This window comes from Chlamydotis macqueenii, chromosome 5, assembly GCF_036417535.1.
Source record: "Chlamydotis macqueenii isolate bChlMac1 chromosome 5, bChlMac1.mat, whole genome shotgun sequence".
Taxonomy (NCBI): Eukaryota; Metazoa; Chordata; class Aves; order Otidiformes; family Otididae; genus Chlamydotis; species Chlamydotis macqueenii.
The window spans coordinates 28280244-28298857 of record NC_141560.1 but is presented as its reverse complement, the minus strand read 5'-3'; the positions used below and the strand labels follow the sequence as shown (position 1 = coordinate 28298857).

Genomic DNA, 18614 nt, shown 5'->3' with positions numbered 1-18614 from the left:
CCACTTCCACTTACAGGGCAGAAGCCTAAGCGAGTTCTACACTATGCACAAGAAAATACAGCAAGAGGCAAATCAAAAGGTTTGAAGACAGAAAAATTAAAGGGAAAAAGAAAGCAATGACTGAGACTTTCGGGAGAAAGGAGAGTGGCAGAGGACAATCTTTAAGCCCATACATTTAACTGCTGTATGGGCATTACACATAGAAAACAGTGGAACAGTTCACTTCATGCAAAGGAGCAGAAAACACTAAGAGATCGGAAGCAGTTAAACAGTCTCTGCCAGTCAACACACAGGAATGCTGCATTTTTGCAGGCACATTAAATGTTTCGTTTCCTGAAATAGGCCCTCATTCTTTCCCCAGACATGGGTCAAATCTGAAGCAGACAAAAAAAAAAAAAAGAAGCAAGCCAAACTTATTGTTCAAAGACTCAATCTTAACACAAAAGTTCATACTTTTTGGGGACACTATTCCTACGTTCTTCAGGGGACAAACTAAAGGCTTGCCCACACAGTCAACTGAACAGTGATCCTCATTTTACCACACAAGACACTTTACATGCATGCATACAACTGGTGCTGTCGTAAGGTGTTCTGCCTTTCCAGAGTTCGGTGGCGGGGGGGGGGCGGGGGGGGGCAGAAAAGACTCAGAGGAGCACTGGTAGACCTGTATTATCATCATTAACACCCAGTTAACACTAAAAGCATACCTTCAGAATACAGCTATAGCTTGGAAGAGTATGATTAAAGCCAAAAATTCCTTGAGTCTGTAACTTTTCTAGCCATCCATTTTGCCCCAATTTCTTCCTAAGATCACACTTGACAGGATAAACAAAAGCAAGTTTTTGTAATTCTAACAGTTAACAAGGGAATTCTTGCAGTAAGTTCTATTGCTTCAAAAGGAAGAAAAATGTACATTTTATTAAATGGGAATTTTGTCCTACCATTACCTGAAAATAATCCTTAAAAAAACCCAAACAAACAAAAAACCAAAACCCCAAGTCAAACTACTTCTGTTAATGCTGAAAACCAGCTTTCCTTCTAAGGGAGGGAGGGAAAACACATTTGTGCACCTGAAAGGTTTGCCACCTAGAGCAAAAGATACCTTCTGCTCATATCAAAGGATGCTTTTAGTGATTCAGCAAGCTGCTGGTCCAGAAATTTGGAACCTGGCATCAGTCAAGGAAGTTTGAAATCTTTATGCATTCCCAGATCAAGAATCACGGCAAGAAAGAAGAGAGGGGGAAAAAGGTAGATACAGCACGGAGTAACATAAACCTTTGAACAGTTTGATCTGGAAATCGTCTATTCTGGCCACCTGTGCACATCGTTCCATTTCACAGCTACCTCCATACTGAACACAGCCCATGTGACTAAGACATGCACGGAGAGACTATTACTCTCCTTGGTTACTTTACTATTAAAATGCATCACTGACCCATCAATTGAATTTCTCTTACTAACTTCCAGCTATACATTGCTGTTAATACCTTTTTCATTAAGAATCTGATATTTTTCCCTAACAGGAGTGTTCCTAAAACATTCAGTTCACATTTATCCTTGTGATCAACTAAAGATATGGTTCCTCAATTCTCTCATCCTAAACCATTTTCTCCAGAAGTATCATGAATGCTGTATACAGAGGTAAACATCATTTCCTCTACAAGGAGCATATATGCATGTCCTTTTCAAACAACCCTGAACTGGGAATTTGCAGAAGTTGCTTGTCTGCTTTGGCTACTTAACCCGTTCTGCCTTTTTAAGAAGGGAGACATAGCCTTGTTTTTACACGACATGGGATTAGACAGAAACAGGCTTTCCTCCTTAATTTACGGTGCATTTATATATTTATTTTTAAACAAAAGAACTTTGTATTCTTCTACCACAGATGCAAGTAACACAAACTAATGAACTCCTTGTGTTCTCGGTACTTATGCCCAGATTGGGAGTGGGGGAAAGGACTCTGAAATAGATCTGTCACCGTACAAAATAGTTTGGAAAATTTCTCTGAATGGGAGAGGAAAAAAATGAGACAATACATATATATTACTGTATTCCACCAATGTAAAAACTAAAGCTTCTACTGTACAAACATAGTTCCAGTACACTAAAATCCAATCTTCCATTATCATTTGTGGAAGCTGTTTGTCAAGAAAATGCAGGTTTCTTTATGCTTCATAAGAGCAAGAAACATGAATTTTTGACTCCTGAGTCCTTCCTTAATATTTTTCTGTAACTCAAAAAATTGGTGCAAATCTGATCTCTGCATTAACTCCTGTGTGTTCAATAGTGCTTTTTGGTTGTTTCTTTTTTTAAGAAGAAAGTTACATTTAAGCACAAAGGGACACTGTACAGCTTCCCTGTCCTCCCATAAAACTTTTTTAAAAGTAGCCTTAGTTTTTTCTAGAATCAGCATTAAGAAAGTAAGTTACTTTTTTTGGCTTAAGTTATGGATTTCTGTTCTGATGCATGAAACAGAACTAACTAGTCTTCCATTTCATCTAAGCTATTTGCATGACCCTCATTACAAGAGCATTCAAGTACCAGATCAACTGGAATTCGTATTTCCATGAAACCCACTGAAACTTGGAAGTTCTACTATTCCCCACCTTGTAGAGTGGACCAGTAGCACAGAAAGTCAAGGTTTAAAAAAAAAAAAAAAAACCAAAAAACAAAAAACAACCAATCAAACAAAAAAACCCACAACACACAAACAATAAAAAGCCCTCCACCTCTCATACCAACTTCTATGCTTATGTGTAACTGTACTTTTAGGAACCTACTTTCATGTATTTTCAGAAGGCCAGCTCTTCTGAAGGTTAATTGTTCAAAACTTTCTGAAAGGCTATGTTCTTTTCAAGTATCTCAGTAGATACTCAAAACTTAAGTTCCCACAGTGATTGTTTTAGGAAGGGAAGACTCTAGGCTGAAGTCTTGCAGAAAATCTGTTCTGCCACTAAACTATGACTAAGAGTAAACCCATTTATTCCACGCTTTTTATTATGGTTCAATTATCAGCACATTCCTTTTTAACCAGGAATCATTTGCATCCACAAGAGTATTCCAGTATTTTAATAAAAATGTAAGCCTTCAATAGCGCATACTGGAAGAAGGATACCATCTGAACAGCACATCATACTTAGAATTACAATGCAAGAGAACCACTTCAAAGTGCTTAAAAAAATTACTTTGTTAGATATAAAACATAAACCAGTAAAAGCAACACAGATTTTTACTGCATATTTAAACTTGTAAGGGATCACCTGAGCAAGATTCTGCAAAGCCAACAAGTTTACACATATAACATCCCAATCCTCTGGAGCAAGAAGATCTCATTGGGCTTTAACTTACATTACACACAATTTGCTCTCCCTGTTTATTTTGTTTTCAATATATTACCCTATAAGTTCTTATAAATTAATCCATAACAACACCTGTTACATATTTATAAATTAGTTGAGTTAGCAAGGGAAATTCATCTATACTATTTAGATTACTGCCTGCTGTATGAAATTCAAATATTATACAGCAGGTAAACGTGTACTTTCTACCCAGGACAGAACTTTAAAAGGTAAACAATCAAAATACCAAACTTAAAACTAAAACACGCACACCCCACACCCCCCCCATGTTAGATATCTATTAACTTTCCTGAGGAGAATATTAGCATTCACCCATTCACACATAGCATTGCAGTAATTACCACAGCATTTAACAGAACAGTATACACCACTACAGATGTTGTAGTGGTTAATTTTACCTTCAATTTTAAGTGTTTCAAGATTTAATAGTACGTTTATACATAAAATTATTATGGCACATGGTATAACAAAAACATTATTATGTCTCATTCTGAGACTTACTGGCTTTTAAGTGACTTTCCCTCATCCTTACCCAAAAATAAAACACCAGTGACAACTGCAGCAAACAATGACCTGGAAGATGGCCAGACTTCTAGTTCTATTTCTGTAAAGCAGAGACCTGCTACAGACTGCAGAGTTCAGTACCAATTCTCATAACAAACTGGTGCCATTAGAAAGCAAGAGGTTTCTAAGCATCCTCAATTTCGGTTAACATACATACAAAATGGTCAACAGAACTTACTTATTAATTCTCCAAGCTGGAAAACTCAATGGCTGCGTCACAGCAAACAGTACAGAGGTTCAGTTATATACGGACAGCCTCTTGAGTAGAAAAGCATGTCATTCAGAAAGGTTAAGTGGAAAACCTCCAGAACTAACCGGTGGCTCTGACATAGTTAACAGACTGTCAAGGTGAAAGAGACCTGATAACAAACCATAACGTTTCAAATAGTGAGCTACAAATGCAAATCTATTAAACAAAGGCTTCACATTAGCCCTTACTGTTTCACATCACTAACAGTTATTTAACAAAAACAACTGCACATTTTCAAAAAGGTACTTGTGTCAAAGAATATATTCTTGAGGTTTCTGGTACTGAAAAAGAAACAGATGTGAAGAAATCTTTTAATGAACTTCTGTTTTGCACTAGGTAAGTCTGAACTGCAGACCACCGCCATCTTCTAGACACAAACACACAAGAAAAAAACAAAATCACGAATGAATAAGCAGGTTAACAGCACCAATGAACATCATCTACATACAAATTGTTACAAATTTCAACACTAGTACTTTACAGGAACAAGCAGAAGCAACTGATGGCTCTCCAAGCGCATTCTTTCAGCTTGCTTGCAGGCTCCGGAAGAGTTAAGTTAGTAAACATTTAAAAAATGCTTCCATAACAACTCATGTTCCAGAACTTAAGTTTTCATTTGAGGAACTTCAAACACTCCCGTAGTACTGTACTTATTTTCATTCCAAACTGCCACTGCTAAACCAACACAGACCTTTCCTTTGCATCCAAGCAGAGCCTCTGCTTTGTCTAGTCTGGGGCTTGGATGTGACTCCAGCCCTTACCCGTGCAAGCCAGCAGCACTGGCCACTGCTGCTCTCTGCAAGCTGAGTGTAACATTAGCCAAAATCCTAAAGCAAAGCAATTCTTCCCCCTGTTCTCCTGGCCAAAACAGAACAGAAGAGGTTCAGGGTTAAATTAAGATTGACAGAATATCAAGTCTAATTTCCTAAACTGCACTCAATCCACAACCAAAGCCATGAATTACAGTGGTGACATGTCCTCTGCAGTTAGAATCACCAGGAAAGGAAAGAAAAAAAAAAATCTGCAACTCTTGCCAAAAATAATACAGCTTTGCACATCCACAGAAACTTCTGGAATAGTTATCTCCAAAGAAAATTCCAGGCAGCTAGTTTTGCTGTAGCTTCTTACTGGCCTGTCACTTTAACTACCATCAAACATTTTTCATTTCCTATAGTATATATAAGTGATATTATAAGAGCAATGTTGATGATGGGCGACATCAATGAATGCCATCCAGCTGAAGCATTAGGGCTGACTGCCAGTCAATCAGATTTCTTAAATTAAAATCCCTTTAGACAAATACAATCTCTGTTTAAGCATATTGTTTAATATTAAACAATATATCGAATGGACGTCCAATGCAGCCTGTTTCATTCTGTTCAGCATAGCTTGACTTTTTCCTTTCAGAGATCACTTACATAAGATGTCGAGCGCTAACCAACTACCAAGAATAACAAAACAAAATAATAAAAAACACTCCACACTTCAAATACCCTCTTCTCCTAGCATCACATTTTACAAGCGTTCTCTCCATAGTTCTGGAGATACAAGTAGTGTATTTTTAAGATATCAGATGCAAATAAAATAAATTATGAGAAACAATATATTCTTTTTTCCTTTATTCTGGATTAACAAATCACAGGCCTGCAACTCCTACTCTACAAAAAAAAAAAAAAAAACAAAGAAGGAAAAAAAAAAAAAATTCTCTTAAGAACTCAGCCCTAGAAGTAAATCTTAAGCCAAACACATTCATTTGACTTGCTTGCACATAGTAGGATTACACAGAAATCATTAAATATTTAGGCATTTTAGCTTTTTTTTTTTAAATACATATATTTACAAATTCTGACCAAAAATTAGAAATTCGACGGGTAGCAGCAACATACTCGATATCAAAACTAGAACAAAAAGTCAATATTATTAAGGTATTACATTATGAAAGAGTCACATATTTAGCTGCCTTAATTATTTACAAAAGTTCTCAAAGCACTTTTTTAACAAAAGGACAAATCAAGCGTGATTTGATGCTTGAGAGGTTACTAGAACAAACTTTTATGAACTACCATTTTAAAACCAGAGAATTTTAGCTTGATGCTGAAGTCTGATTAAACAGTGCAACACTTTATAAGAACAATGTAATAATATTTCCATGTTATTTCCCCTTAATGATCCTAAAAATTGCAATTAGCTGCTTATGGGGACTCCTAAAAATATCTATTTTTCTGGAAAATCATGGGCTTCATTCTGCAGGCAATACCCAATTCCATGAGGTACACTATGTGCCTCCACTTCCATCTGCTAGAAGAGTCTCAGTGATCACACCTGCACTAACTGCAGCTGGCAGCCTTCCCTGTAGCAGGCCCCCGCCTCTGACAAGGCTGAGCCACTGCCATACCGACTGCAAGGGAATCCCATTAGACATTCCAGCTCACAGTTCGTACGCTCTAACCACTGCAGTAACTCACAGTAAACAAAACTGGAGCTGTATGAGACTTAAAGGTACTTCCCAGAACTAAGAAGGAGAAAAATAAAGAAGGGGATGAACACTTCCCTATGTGAAGAAACTAATACACCTCAAAATAATCAAATCTCTCAAAGCAGATAGTTCCAGCTGTTTCAATAAAAATACTGCAGTAGAAAAACAATGAAAAGCAGATTACCTTCACTTATAGACTGTTATGTCCCAGGATATGAGACTTCAATCTCTTTCTGACTTTTCTTAGCATTTCTTAGTACTTATTACTACTTGGAGGTCCCCTAAAGGCTTTAACCTCTATTAAAAAAAACATTATGCCTGTGACATGCATAAGTTAGTCACATATTATATTTACCTTAACAAATAACTTAATCAATTCTCAGTTAGTCACCTGAATGTCACTGAATTTTTCTCAGTTCCTGAACTATAAAAAAAGCCGAATGAAGCCATACCAAAGCAGAGCACAGAACTAGTCAGAGACAGGACACTGGAGTGAAGTGGTAAAGAGCAGTTACCTACAATAGTGTTTCAGGAAAAAAAAAAAGAAGAAGGAAAAAAAAAAAAAAATAAAGGTTCCCCCCCAGTATGCCTATAACTGGTCTAGCACTCAGGAGCTTCCCAAGCCAGGAATCTTCTACTGTAACTTCAAAATTGGTAGGCCTTACTAGACTTCATTTTCTAGTCTTTTCTCATATATGTTTACGTATTTTTCACTATCTGCCCCTGCCCCTACAGAAAGGGATTCCAAAGCTTTCAATGTCTTTTCACATTAAAGTTTTACTCTCATCTGAGTCATTTCCATCTCTGAATCTTCTATACACTGACTATAGCAATGAGACTACTAAAGCTGCAATATTTTGTGTAATGGTACACCCCTGCTTTACAAAGACGTAAAAATTTTCTATATTCCTTATGCTGACTAATTTGCATTTTTTTACTAAATTTAAACTTAGTTGTCACCAAAGACAAGATACTTTTCCCCGAAATTATACAACTCTCCACATTCTAAGTTATCTTGTAAAAGGCATTTAAATAATTCTATCTACTACTTTTACACTACTTTTAATTTGTTAAAAAAAAAGTCACTTGTCTTTGTGTTATCCATTTACTAGCTTCATATTAGGGTCTCTAAAATTGTTCAGTCTCTTCTGGTCTTTACTAACAACCACATTATACTATCTTAAATATTTTTAGATTATGCTTGACTTACACCATTGCCTTGCAGGATCCAACTGTCAATCTTTTACCACAATGAAACTTTTTTGATTTCCCGTCTTTGGCTAATAGCCAACCAGCAGGCTATAATTCACAAGCACTCTGCCTCTTCTCATGACTATTCCATTATTTTAGCTTACTGGAGAACTGCTGCTTTGGATGCCTTGATAAAAGAGGAAAAATTAACTAGTACTCCCTTTCCTCCCCTGAGGTCTTAACCATGAATCCAAGGCCATGCTTTAGTTAATTTTTTTTTTACTGTATTTTTTTAGTCTTTGGTTCAGCAACAATAAACTCTGGTCCAATACAACTTGCAGGCCTCCTGAAAGGATTTTAAGTTTAAGAACAAGATAAAATTCTCTCTTTCTCCTTGATGTGAAACAGCAGAGAATTCTCTTCGGGACAGTCTTTTAGTCTCCAATACACAGGAGCTAAGAGCAGTAAATAAGGCAAATAATTTTTCATTCATAAAGATGCTGAACAGAGCCGAACTGAGATTTCCTCCCTTCTCCCCTCGGACAGTCTGTTGGCAATTGCTAGCTTGGATCCCCTGAGCACATGGAAACACGCCCATTATTATGCTGGGGGAGTTGTCACTGAAGAAAAAAAATAAACAGGAAAATGCAGCACTACGCTACTCAAGCTGCAGGATGGTGCCTGCATGCGAAGCCACCTCAGGCAGCAGTCTATCTTATGTGTACAAATTATTTTTTTTAATCTGATCCTGCACACTAGTCAAGAAACAATTGAAGAAGAAAGGGCATAGAGCTTATGCTTTGAAAGCCGGTTTAGGGAATAGACAAATTTAAGGAATAAGGCAAGGAGGTGATCACAGCAGAAGACAGACCTTAAGTTATCTACTATATAATTCTCTTGCTCTATAGTAGACTTGGAGAAATATCCTATTTCCTTTGCCCCCCAAAAAAGATCTTGGTTTTGTAACTTGTGCATCTAAGAACATCTGCATAATGACAAAATCTTGTAGATGCATCCAAGACAGACAAGCTGAAGAGTACCGTTACAACGTTCCTTACTTACACAGTCACACACTGTATTCTCCCAAACTTGGAGAAAGGATATGTGGGAGCTGTGCTTCAACAGCTGATATACGCATGTGCGGGAGAGGGAAGGAAAGGGGACTGGCCATCACAGGAAGGCATGCCCCAGCAGATTTAGTCTGTCCTACAGCCAGTAAACAGCAACCTTAGATTAGATAAGAACGTCTCGTGGTTTGCATCTTACAGAATGCATCCAGGTATTAACAAAGCTAAAGGAAAATCTTGTAAATAAAACACAACAGAAATATCAAACCTAGAACAGATCAGATAAAAAAAAAATCACACAGATTATTTTGCAGACTACAGCAAAACTAGAAATATTCAACATACTTTAGCCAGGAAACTTAAATTCAGAGAGGTACTTAGTTCCTTTATAATGCTCTTTTCTCTTAAGTTTCAACTGATGAATAGCTAAAAATAAATACAAATCAACACAAAGCAAGTCACAACTGGCTCAGTACAGCTAGGTAAGAAGAGTGGTAACATTCTGAGTGAGGCAAGAGGATACATCTTGGATAGCTTGTCTTGGATAGCTAGCCACCCAACTATCCTCAATTTCAAGCGGCTAAATAGTTATTATGTTGCAGAAAATAAGTCATGCAGCAGCAGATGCTGCCGTATGGGAACACCTGTTCATTCAAACACCAACACTAAAGAAAAAAGGGAGCAATAGCTGTTTTCCTTTGAAAGGAAAGAATCCAGCGTTGGAAGACAAGGACAAGGTACTCAAATATCCCCAGACTGTGGGCAGAACCCAAAAAAATCCGTTCAGTACTGTGTGCTAAATATGGAATGCAGTTGCCCTTGACCCAGCCATGCTCACATGTTGACAAACTGTCAGAAGCAACACACACATTTAAAGAACTGAAGGGCTCAAAAGACGCTCCGAGCAAACTTCTTTTTTTTCAAGGACAGCTTGATGACACAGACTTAGATTTTCAGAAACACATGCAACTAACTGATATTTTGTAATGGTTAACTCTGGGGTTTTTTTCCACAGTTTTTTTTCATTAGGCCATTATTCCATATAATCACAATTTCTAACTCACTGGTCAGGTTAAACAGCTGTTTACATGGATCTGCGGCAGTACCTAAGTGCTTATGTTCCCTCCCTGACCAATCAGCAAACCAGAAGTATTTTCAGATTAGCTGTATGAATGCTCATCTACATCTACTCTGGTGAGCACTTATTGTTGTAGCTCTTACCTCGAAAACATACATGAACATAAGTTGTTACTGTAAGCATTTAAGGGAAATCGATTAGGGAGTCACAGGCACTATTACCGCTAACCAGACACTTCTATTCAAGCGTGCCGACTTAGCAGCATTTATGTAGCTCTACAGACTAATGCACGGGGGAAGCAAACCAGCTTTTCGCCTCCATCCGCAGTTGCCAAATGAATTCCACCTCCAAATGCGGTGGAAACGTACGTGCCTCAGTGCAACAGCGGGGAGCCAAGCACCCCTCGCCGGGCCCGCCGGCCCCCGCCACGCACCGCTGAAGCCCCGCCGCCGCCGGCCCCGCGATGCCAGCCCCGGGGCCCTGCCTGCGGCCGCCGTGCCGAGGCCAGGCTGCGGTCTCCCACACGAGCCGACCTCGCGTCCCGCCCCGGCGCCCTGTTCCCGGTCCTTCCTACACCGGGACTCGGGGCCGGCGGCCCCGCGGACCCCGGGCCGTGGCCCCCCGCGGATCCGCTCCCTCCCTCCCGGCCGCCTCACCGATGAGGACGCGCAGGTGCTTGAGACGGGTGAGTGGGTCCTTGCGGGTGTCCAGCACCTTCTGCGTGGATTTCCGCACGTCCCCGTGCGGCTTTTTGGAGAACATCCCGCCGGGCTCGGCCCCGGCGCCGCGCTCCAGAGGCGGACAGCGGCCTCCGGATCCGCCCGCACCGGGGCCCCTACATAGCCAGCGGCGGCGGCAGCGCCGCCTCCGCCTCCTCCTGCCTCCGGCTCCGCTGCGGCGGGGGTGGAAGGGCGCGGCGCGGAGCCAACTCCCCGCGGGCCCTGGGGGGGCGTGGGGGGCCGGGCCAGGCCGGGCCTAGACTCCCCCTTCCTCCTTCCCTCGTTCTCCTCCCGCTGCTTCACGACAGCCGTCAGGTGCGACCCCAGGCGTCCCTATGGCAACCGCGCCGTGACGTCAGGGCCGGCGCTCCCCAGCGCACCTCCGAGGCGCGGCGAACGGGCGGGCGGGCGAGGCTCCTCCCTCCCGGGGGGGGCTGCGTCGGCCCGGTGCTCTCACAGGTGCCCGTGCCGCAGGATGGAGAGCAGGCAGCGGAGAGGGCAGTCAGGGGCTGGCTGCCGGATCCTCTGCCGAGCTCGGCAACAGCAACTGGCGCAGGAAACTGTGCTTCAGCTGTTTCTAAGTAAAATCTAAAGTTATCCCGTTATGCAGCTACTTCTGGTTATGCAGAGACACTGAAGGGTAGTGAGGTAAGGGGGGAATCCCGTGGGGAATAAGGAAATAAAATCCAGGCGGGGGCCGCATTCACCCCGGCAGCGACTCCAAACCTTTACCAAAGCCTCGGTTGTGCAACCGGCAAGGCTGCATCTTGCAGTTCCTCTTTCCACACTGGTCCTCAAAGTGCTGCAACTCCTCACCCCGAGCTCCTGCTCAGAGCCGCTTCTGCCCGGTTTGGCTGCCTACGCCTTCGGCAGCAGCGCTGGCATCGAGACTGAACCATCAGACGTGGCTGGGCCCGTCACAGTGGTCTTGGCCATCCTCGTTTCTTCTGCGCGCTCCATAGGACGGTCATGCCCGCGCTGCCGCTACAGCAAAGCCAGAACTGGGCTTTTGTCCCACAGCTGTACCAGTCTCATGCACAGCCTCACCAGTGAGGCCTGCAACAACAGACAGGGATTAAGTACGAGGTGTGGTGTGAGCTCTGCTGCTGAGGGCTGAATCAGCAATACTGAAAAAAGCCCAAAGTTTCTCCTAAAAGGTTTACAATCACGGCATTTATAAGATGAAGAATTCTTGGACTTTTCAATAGGCACCTGCTGTTGTGATTTCCAGTGTCTCTGTGCTGGGATGTTTTTAAATAGTTCCTGGTGCTCAGTTTTGCATCGGGAAAATCCAGTTCCCTCAGCTAGGAGTCTGATGACGGCAGCTGGAGTTTTTAATATAGGGAACATTTAACTATTCAAGATTTGTTATAAAATCATAAGAGTTGTCAATATTTACATACCTGCTACATGAATAACATAAACTGGGTATTTAAATGCATGACCATTATCAATTAACATTAGAAGCATTAGGGCAGTGGGATTTAGTCAACAGGGCATCAGTGAGGGAGTCAGTGTCATCTGCCTGCCTATGTGGTCTGCCCCAAAGCATTTCATAGTTCTACCGTCTCTGTAAACGAGATCTGAAGATCAGCAACATTAGGTAATAGCTAGCATTGTAATAATTTATTTTACCGTAACATAGTACATTTTAGCTCTCTGAGATCTGAGGATACATTCCTTTATGTGCCTTGTTTACTAAATTTCATGAATTCTAAGCACATTTTTGTATTTTGACAATCTTTTAAAAATATCTTTTCTTTGGAGAATTTCCTTGATTTTCTGATAATTTTTAGGTCTTTAACTCAAGACAGAGCTTAAAAATAATAACCAGAGTAAGACATCACCAAAATATTAAATGACAGGAGGGAGTGGTGTTAACCAAGATAATGATGGCTTCTACAGAGAACCTCCCCGAGCAGAGCACACCAGGCAGGAAGGGCATGTTGAATGCACAGCCAAAGCCGTGATCTTGCAAAAGCTTGACTTTGAAGCATGTGACTTTGATGCCTTTGATGCATGGAGGTCAAGGTTAGAAAACAGCAGGATTAGTTAGGGAGGGGTTAGGTTCTGCTGCATTCCAGGTGGCTATTACTGTACCCATTTCTTTGCATTTCCACTTTAAAGAAAGAACTCAAATATTTTTGTCCAGGTGTGAGGGGACCCCCATGAGCAAGTTTAACTGAACTTTTAAAGGAGTAGTGTAGACAATTAAGTGCTGCAGAACTTTTACCCCCTTCTCCACAGGGCCCCATAGGGGACTCCAAGTAGTGAGGGCAACTGGGTCACATTCATACGATCAATTAACTTTTCACAATTCATCTAGGATTTATGATTTCCAAGGAAAGTCAGCTGCTGCCAAACACTTCAAAAATACATTAGTTACTTTCTGATACATCAAAGAAAGCACAAACTCTTCAGTTCTAGCCTGGTTCAACAGTTCACATTTCAAACAAATAGATAATATTTTGGATTCTTGCATCCATCCCCAGCAATTCAAGTTTCTGGAACCTCCGTTTTACTAATTTACTAATATTTACAACACAATTAAAAGTGAATTAATTGCTCAGAATTTCACTAAGTATTTCCCTTTTTTTTCAGGTAGCTAGCATGAGCCTTAAGCCTGACTCCTCAGAGATGCATGATTATAGTCCACTGCAGAGCTATTTTCCCACATGATCTTTCGCAGGAAAACAATAAATTTAAAATCATTTTTTCAAAGTGTTCCACTGCTTTCTCATCAATTCTTATTTAGCTCAACAGCTGATCCTTTTGAGGCTTTTCTCAAAGTACTGCTATTTCTACTTTTCTATACTACCCTCCACAGTTTCCTTCCTATGGGGGTTGTCTTACTTTTGAGACAGACGCCTCTCTCAATTGCACCCTGGGCGTTAGGCTGGTGTGTTGTAATCCTCTGGATGTATGGCTTTGCCGGTGCTACAGTATTCCAGCTACATAGTTTGGGAACTATCCTGAGTAACAAATTTTTAGTTAACTTAATTGGGTACTATTTAATTTGAGGAAAAGACCCCCAAACCTAGACATTTAAGGTTTGAATAGTAAAAAACAAGGTTCTGTACAGTTTAATACTCTACTGTAACATACTGATACTGGAAATGTTGGCCACTTTGACCTAAGCAGTCCAGTATCAGGATCCTGTAAGATATTTGTAATGTGAGAATGATGGAACAGCTAGCTCTTCTTTGACAAAATCCTATTCCTGGGCAAAAAAGCACACATTCCCATTTCATTTGCACAATCTCATATCTCACATATGAAAACTGGAATCTATATGGTTCTGTAATTAAGGGAAAGAGCTCTGCACAAGCTTATACTCTCCTGAACAACCAATTCTTGCTTTATTGCTTTCCTTTTTGTTAGGCAGTGTATCACCATTAATACCTTTGTGTGAGCATCTGGTACAAAGTCAGAGCACTGCAGTCTTTCTAACCACCAAAGACCCCAAGCTTGAATAAGTATGTCCATGAGCTACAGAATTAATGATGCCAGATTTTCTTTGAATTTGTACTCTAGCCACTGAATGCCATGAGTTACCTCCTTCCACAACCATAAACCTTCTTTTGCTTAGTCCTCCCCTACCTGTTTGAGATGGGCAAGAGGCCTGACTGCAGTGAAGTCTTAACTCCGTGTATACAAGTTGGCAAGCTGACTGCTGCCTCTTGGAAGGTTAAAAGCTAAGTCACATGTTTCCCTCAGTGGGACATTAATAGGGGTGCTTTGTTCCACGTACTGTTTGACAAAACATGCAGAAACTTGGTATCCTTAACACTTGTAATCTCATGTAAAATTGTATCTAAATTAGACAATGGCTTTAAAAGTAGCAGGGAGAGTGCAACCAAAACCAAACCAAAACAAAACCAACCCAACAATCATTACCTAAGCTTTGTTTTCTTAACATGCTAGGACTATGTCAGCCATCCTCAAAGAACAGAAGGGATATATGGCCTATCAGGATGAGAAACTTTCATAGACATGAAAGTTATTTTCAACCAATTACTAATTACTAATTTTCAACCATTACTAATTCCTGACCAGTGGTGCCAGAGAATTTAGACTTTTGCTGTGCAAAGTCACCTCCAACTCACAATGTTTGAGTTCTTATGTAAGCACTAGCAGCCATATCTGATATGATAGAGGTTTTGAAATGTGAATACACTGATACAGTGGCAGTTACAACCTCTTTTTTTTTAACCAAAAGTGCTCAAACACTCTCTCTCAACCACTGATATGTTTTCTTCTTCATCCCCAACTTACAAAATAGTTTTGCAATACTGACAAACCCACAAAAGAACTTTCAGAAGAGAAAAGCCATGCAGAAACTCTGCATATGTGCCAGCCTGTAGGTGAGAGCCAATTTTAGACACATTATTTCTTTTTTATCAAAGGAAATATTTTGCCAGGGATCTCTCCCTATCTCACCTGCAGGAGTAAGCAGAGTCTTTTAGAAATGAGTCATATCTCTTTGAGTTTATTTTTATTAGTAGTTTTAAACTTACTTTACACCATTTGCAGCATATACCAGAATATCTTGCCTAGATAACATACAATCTGTATTCAATATAGAATCTATCTTGCCTAGATAATATATGAGCTGAGGGAGGAACATGATCCAGTAGCCTTCAAACATAGCTAGTGGCTTGCACACCATGACTTCTCCTTTAACTTGCTGCTGACCTTGTCCTGCAGGGAAAATAGTCTTTCTAGTCTTCTTATGACCCACCTCCTAATATTGCACTTTGAAACTGAAGGTGAAGAATCACATTTAATTTTATAGAGCATCCAGTGTATTATTTCTCTGTGATACTGGATAAAAATTATTTCAAGTGACATAATTTTGTTTGCCAGAGTTCACAGACAGCCCAGTGCTACCACTTCTTTCCTAATCCATACTACAAATGAGGGTGATGGACTGACTAAAACCTCGTATGTATTTTGCAGATAATCCTTTCTCAGGATTCTACTCTCACTGTTAATAACACATACTGATAGGCCTGGCTAATATGTTGATGCCTTGTCCCCTTTGGAGGACCTCACCCCCCGCAATCAATCTTGTGATGACCAGTTCAAGACAGACTACATATTGAACAGAGAGAACAACTCCTAACGAGAAGATACTTCAAACTCATTAAGATGTAGTGCACTATATTGGATCAAACACAGTAAAAGCTCTTTCATCCCAGCTTCTCCCTGAAGGTTAAATCTGTACCTGTATCCTACGAACTCATGTTCTACATGTTTGGCTTCTTTCTTTACAATCATCTTGTCAGAAATACTAAGTTACTATGCAGTTACTCACTACAACAAAGGCTGGCAATTAGTTTGATAATCAGAAAGCTAGTACCTGCTTTTCAGACTCTAGGGTGAAATGTATTTCCACTCACTGTATTTCCACTCGCTCCATCCAACAAATTAGGTGTAAAATTACAGGTCTGCTTCATAACTTTTTCTGAAGGTGTCTGGTGTAATGGTCACCATGCTTGTGCCAGGTCCCACTTTTCTGTGTGTTTCACAGATGTGATTCAATAGCCAGATTATTAAGTCCTAGGAAGCTGATGCCTGCATTTGCAAGCTTTTCATCTTCATGTATGCAAGTTCCCATCTTCAATCATCACTCTCTTTCCCAAACTTGGAAAGGAGATTTCACCATCTGTCAAGGTCTGTGCTTGCCAGCATTTTATTTATAATGATTGTTATAGCTTCCAAATTATTTTCAGTACCAGCTTTCAACAGAATTGCCAGTTTTGAATTTTACATTGTTGCCAACTGTCCTTGTTAATGGACTATGTCTCTTTCTAATTGTTCAAAAATACCACATACCAGATGTTAATCCCCACTTCTCCATTAAATGCAGAGCTGAGCTGATGAGAATGATGACAATCGTTGCCTTCTTAATGGCTGCTTTACTCTGATGAAGGATGTAACTCACCATCCAGAAAAATATCATAACTTTGTAGGCACCTAATGCTTCCTTTCACTTATCTTGATAAAATGCTCAGTCTACAGACAGTGGATTCCTAGCTGGTATATACACACAGCAAGACACAAATCTTTGCACGTCCTCTAGTAAGCCAGCCAGAATTTAATATTTTCCACACACATCTGGCCCTAGAGAGGTGATTAAATTAGGCATTGCCACTTTATATGTTAAGGGCTAATAGGAGATCTAGTTAATTAACTTTATATTTCTGGGAACAAATTATAATGTGCCACTATCACTGTGCCACTATATATAGCTTCTGGAAATACCCATTCTCTTACCTTCTCTAACACTGCATTTGGACAGTAAGGATCGTGTGTTTAACTTCAATCAGTATCGTGTGTCCCCCCCCAGATACAAACAGAATAGAAGCAACATAAAAAAGTGTGTATTACTAAAAAAAAATTGTAGCTCAATTCTCCGTCCTGGTTGCTGATTTCCACCATGACCTAAGGAACTTTGATTTCCTTCTGGGGCTTATTTTTAGCTACCTTAGACCCCGTTCCAACTGTTTGGACAGGAAATTACAAGCAGGCCAAAGGTTTCCTGATTTCCTGCCATTCCTTTCCCTGCAACTGTTTCCAGTAGGTTTTTTTCTAGTCCAGAGCATTTGATTTCTAGTATTTTTATCTTGCTAGTCCAAAACACAGCTCTTGGGTTTGTGATTCTTAAGACTTTTTTTTTTATATTTCTGGTTTCATTTTGTCAAATCCCTACAGATCCCCTAAGAGAAATTTCAGATCCAGTTTGTGAAATTCACCGCTTTCCTTTGGGGACGTCTCCAGCTCTTGTCTCCGGCCTCCTAACTCCCTTCAGCCATCTGAATAGCAGACACCACTACTAACACTTTTGGCATGACTTTGGTAACCTCCTCTGTAAGTTGTTAAAACTATACGAACCAGCACCTGGTCAGGTCCTGGGGACCCGCAAATTGTTTCTGGTTAGGGAGAACCTGAGGAGAGGCTCTGCTGCTGCTGCTCTTCCCATAACCGCCGCCATACAAACGCCCCACCCCAGCTCCCTTGGGCGGGGGCCCCAGGCGCCCCCTGCCGGCGGCGAACACGGCCCCGCGCCTGCCCGCTTGGAGCATGCGCAGTCGCCTCCGCCGGCAGCCCGCGCGCTGCGGGGACCGGGAGGGGAGGCCCTGGGGCGGGACCCGATAAAGCATTTTAGGGGAGGAAACGGGATGAAAAACCGTGTCTTCGGCAACTACAGCTGCCTGCTGCAGCCGATCTAGGAAAGGGCTCATTCCTATGTGCACTGCAGCTCTTTTAATCGCGATGAGTGTGGAGAAAGCATGCCAGGTTCTGTTGGATCCCCAGCCGGCTACAAAGCCAGACGCAACAGAGACAGAAGGGATGGAGTTTGCACGGTGAAGGATGGGAGGTGGTTAATTTTGTCTAATATTGCTGTGTTCTTGGAGAGGAGGTGGCACACACACCTACATACCCTCCTCTGGGTGGAGATACAGGGAGATGGCTTGCTTTGGATATTCAGGGATGTGGGAGAAAAGAAGTGACAGACATACAGCGTTGGTTATTGTGGGCCAGGTGGGCAGCTCTTGCCATGGAGGTGGAAGTCCACAGGGAAGCCCAGAAGTTCCCTGACAGCATACCCTGCATAACATCAGACTGTGGGGGGTGACTAAATCTGGATCTCTGAATATGAAGAGCTGCTACTGCTGGGCAAATCCAACCTTAACTTCTTCAGAGAAGCACATCAGGTCACTGAGACACACGGTGCTTCTCTACTGCTCCTTCATCTGGCCCAGGATTCAGAAGAGAGCCAGTGCCATACAAGCGAGGTCAGTTTTGCCCCAGAAATACTGTCCACTTTTACCTGCAAGGCCATGATTGAGCGTGTATTTCATGACTCTTGAGGATCCCTGCCAGACTTGCCTATGCATGCACAG

General features: G+C 41.3%; 1 protein-coding gene across 6 annotated transcripts in view; it reads right to left on the bottom strand.

Moving 5' to 3' along the window:
* RALGAPA1 (Ral GTPase activating protein catalytic subunit alpha 1) overlaps window positions 1–10977 on the bottom strand; it is a 137610-nt gene extending 126633 nt beyond the window's left edge. For all 6 annotated transcript variants that reach the window (XM_086749420.1, XM_086749421.1, XM_086749422.1 and 3 more), the window contains exon 1: window positions 10642–10977. In XM_086749420.1, coding sequence (XP_086605546.1) covers window positions 10642–10747 — 106 coding nt within the window. In that variant the 5' untranslated portion in view covers window positions 10748–10977. The remainder of the gene's footprint in view (window positions 1–10641) is intronic.
* Window positions 10978–18614: the final 7637 nt, after the last annotated feature.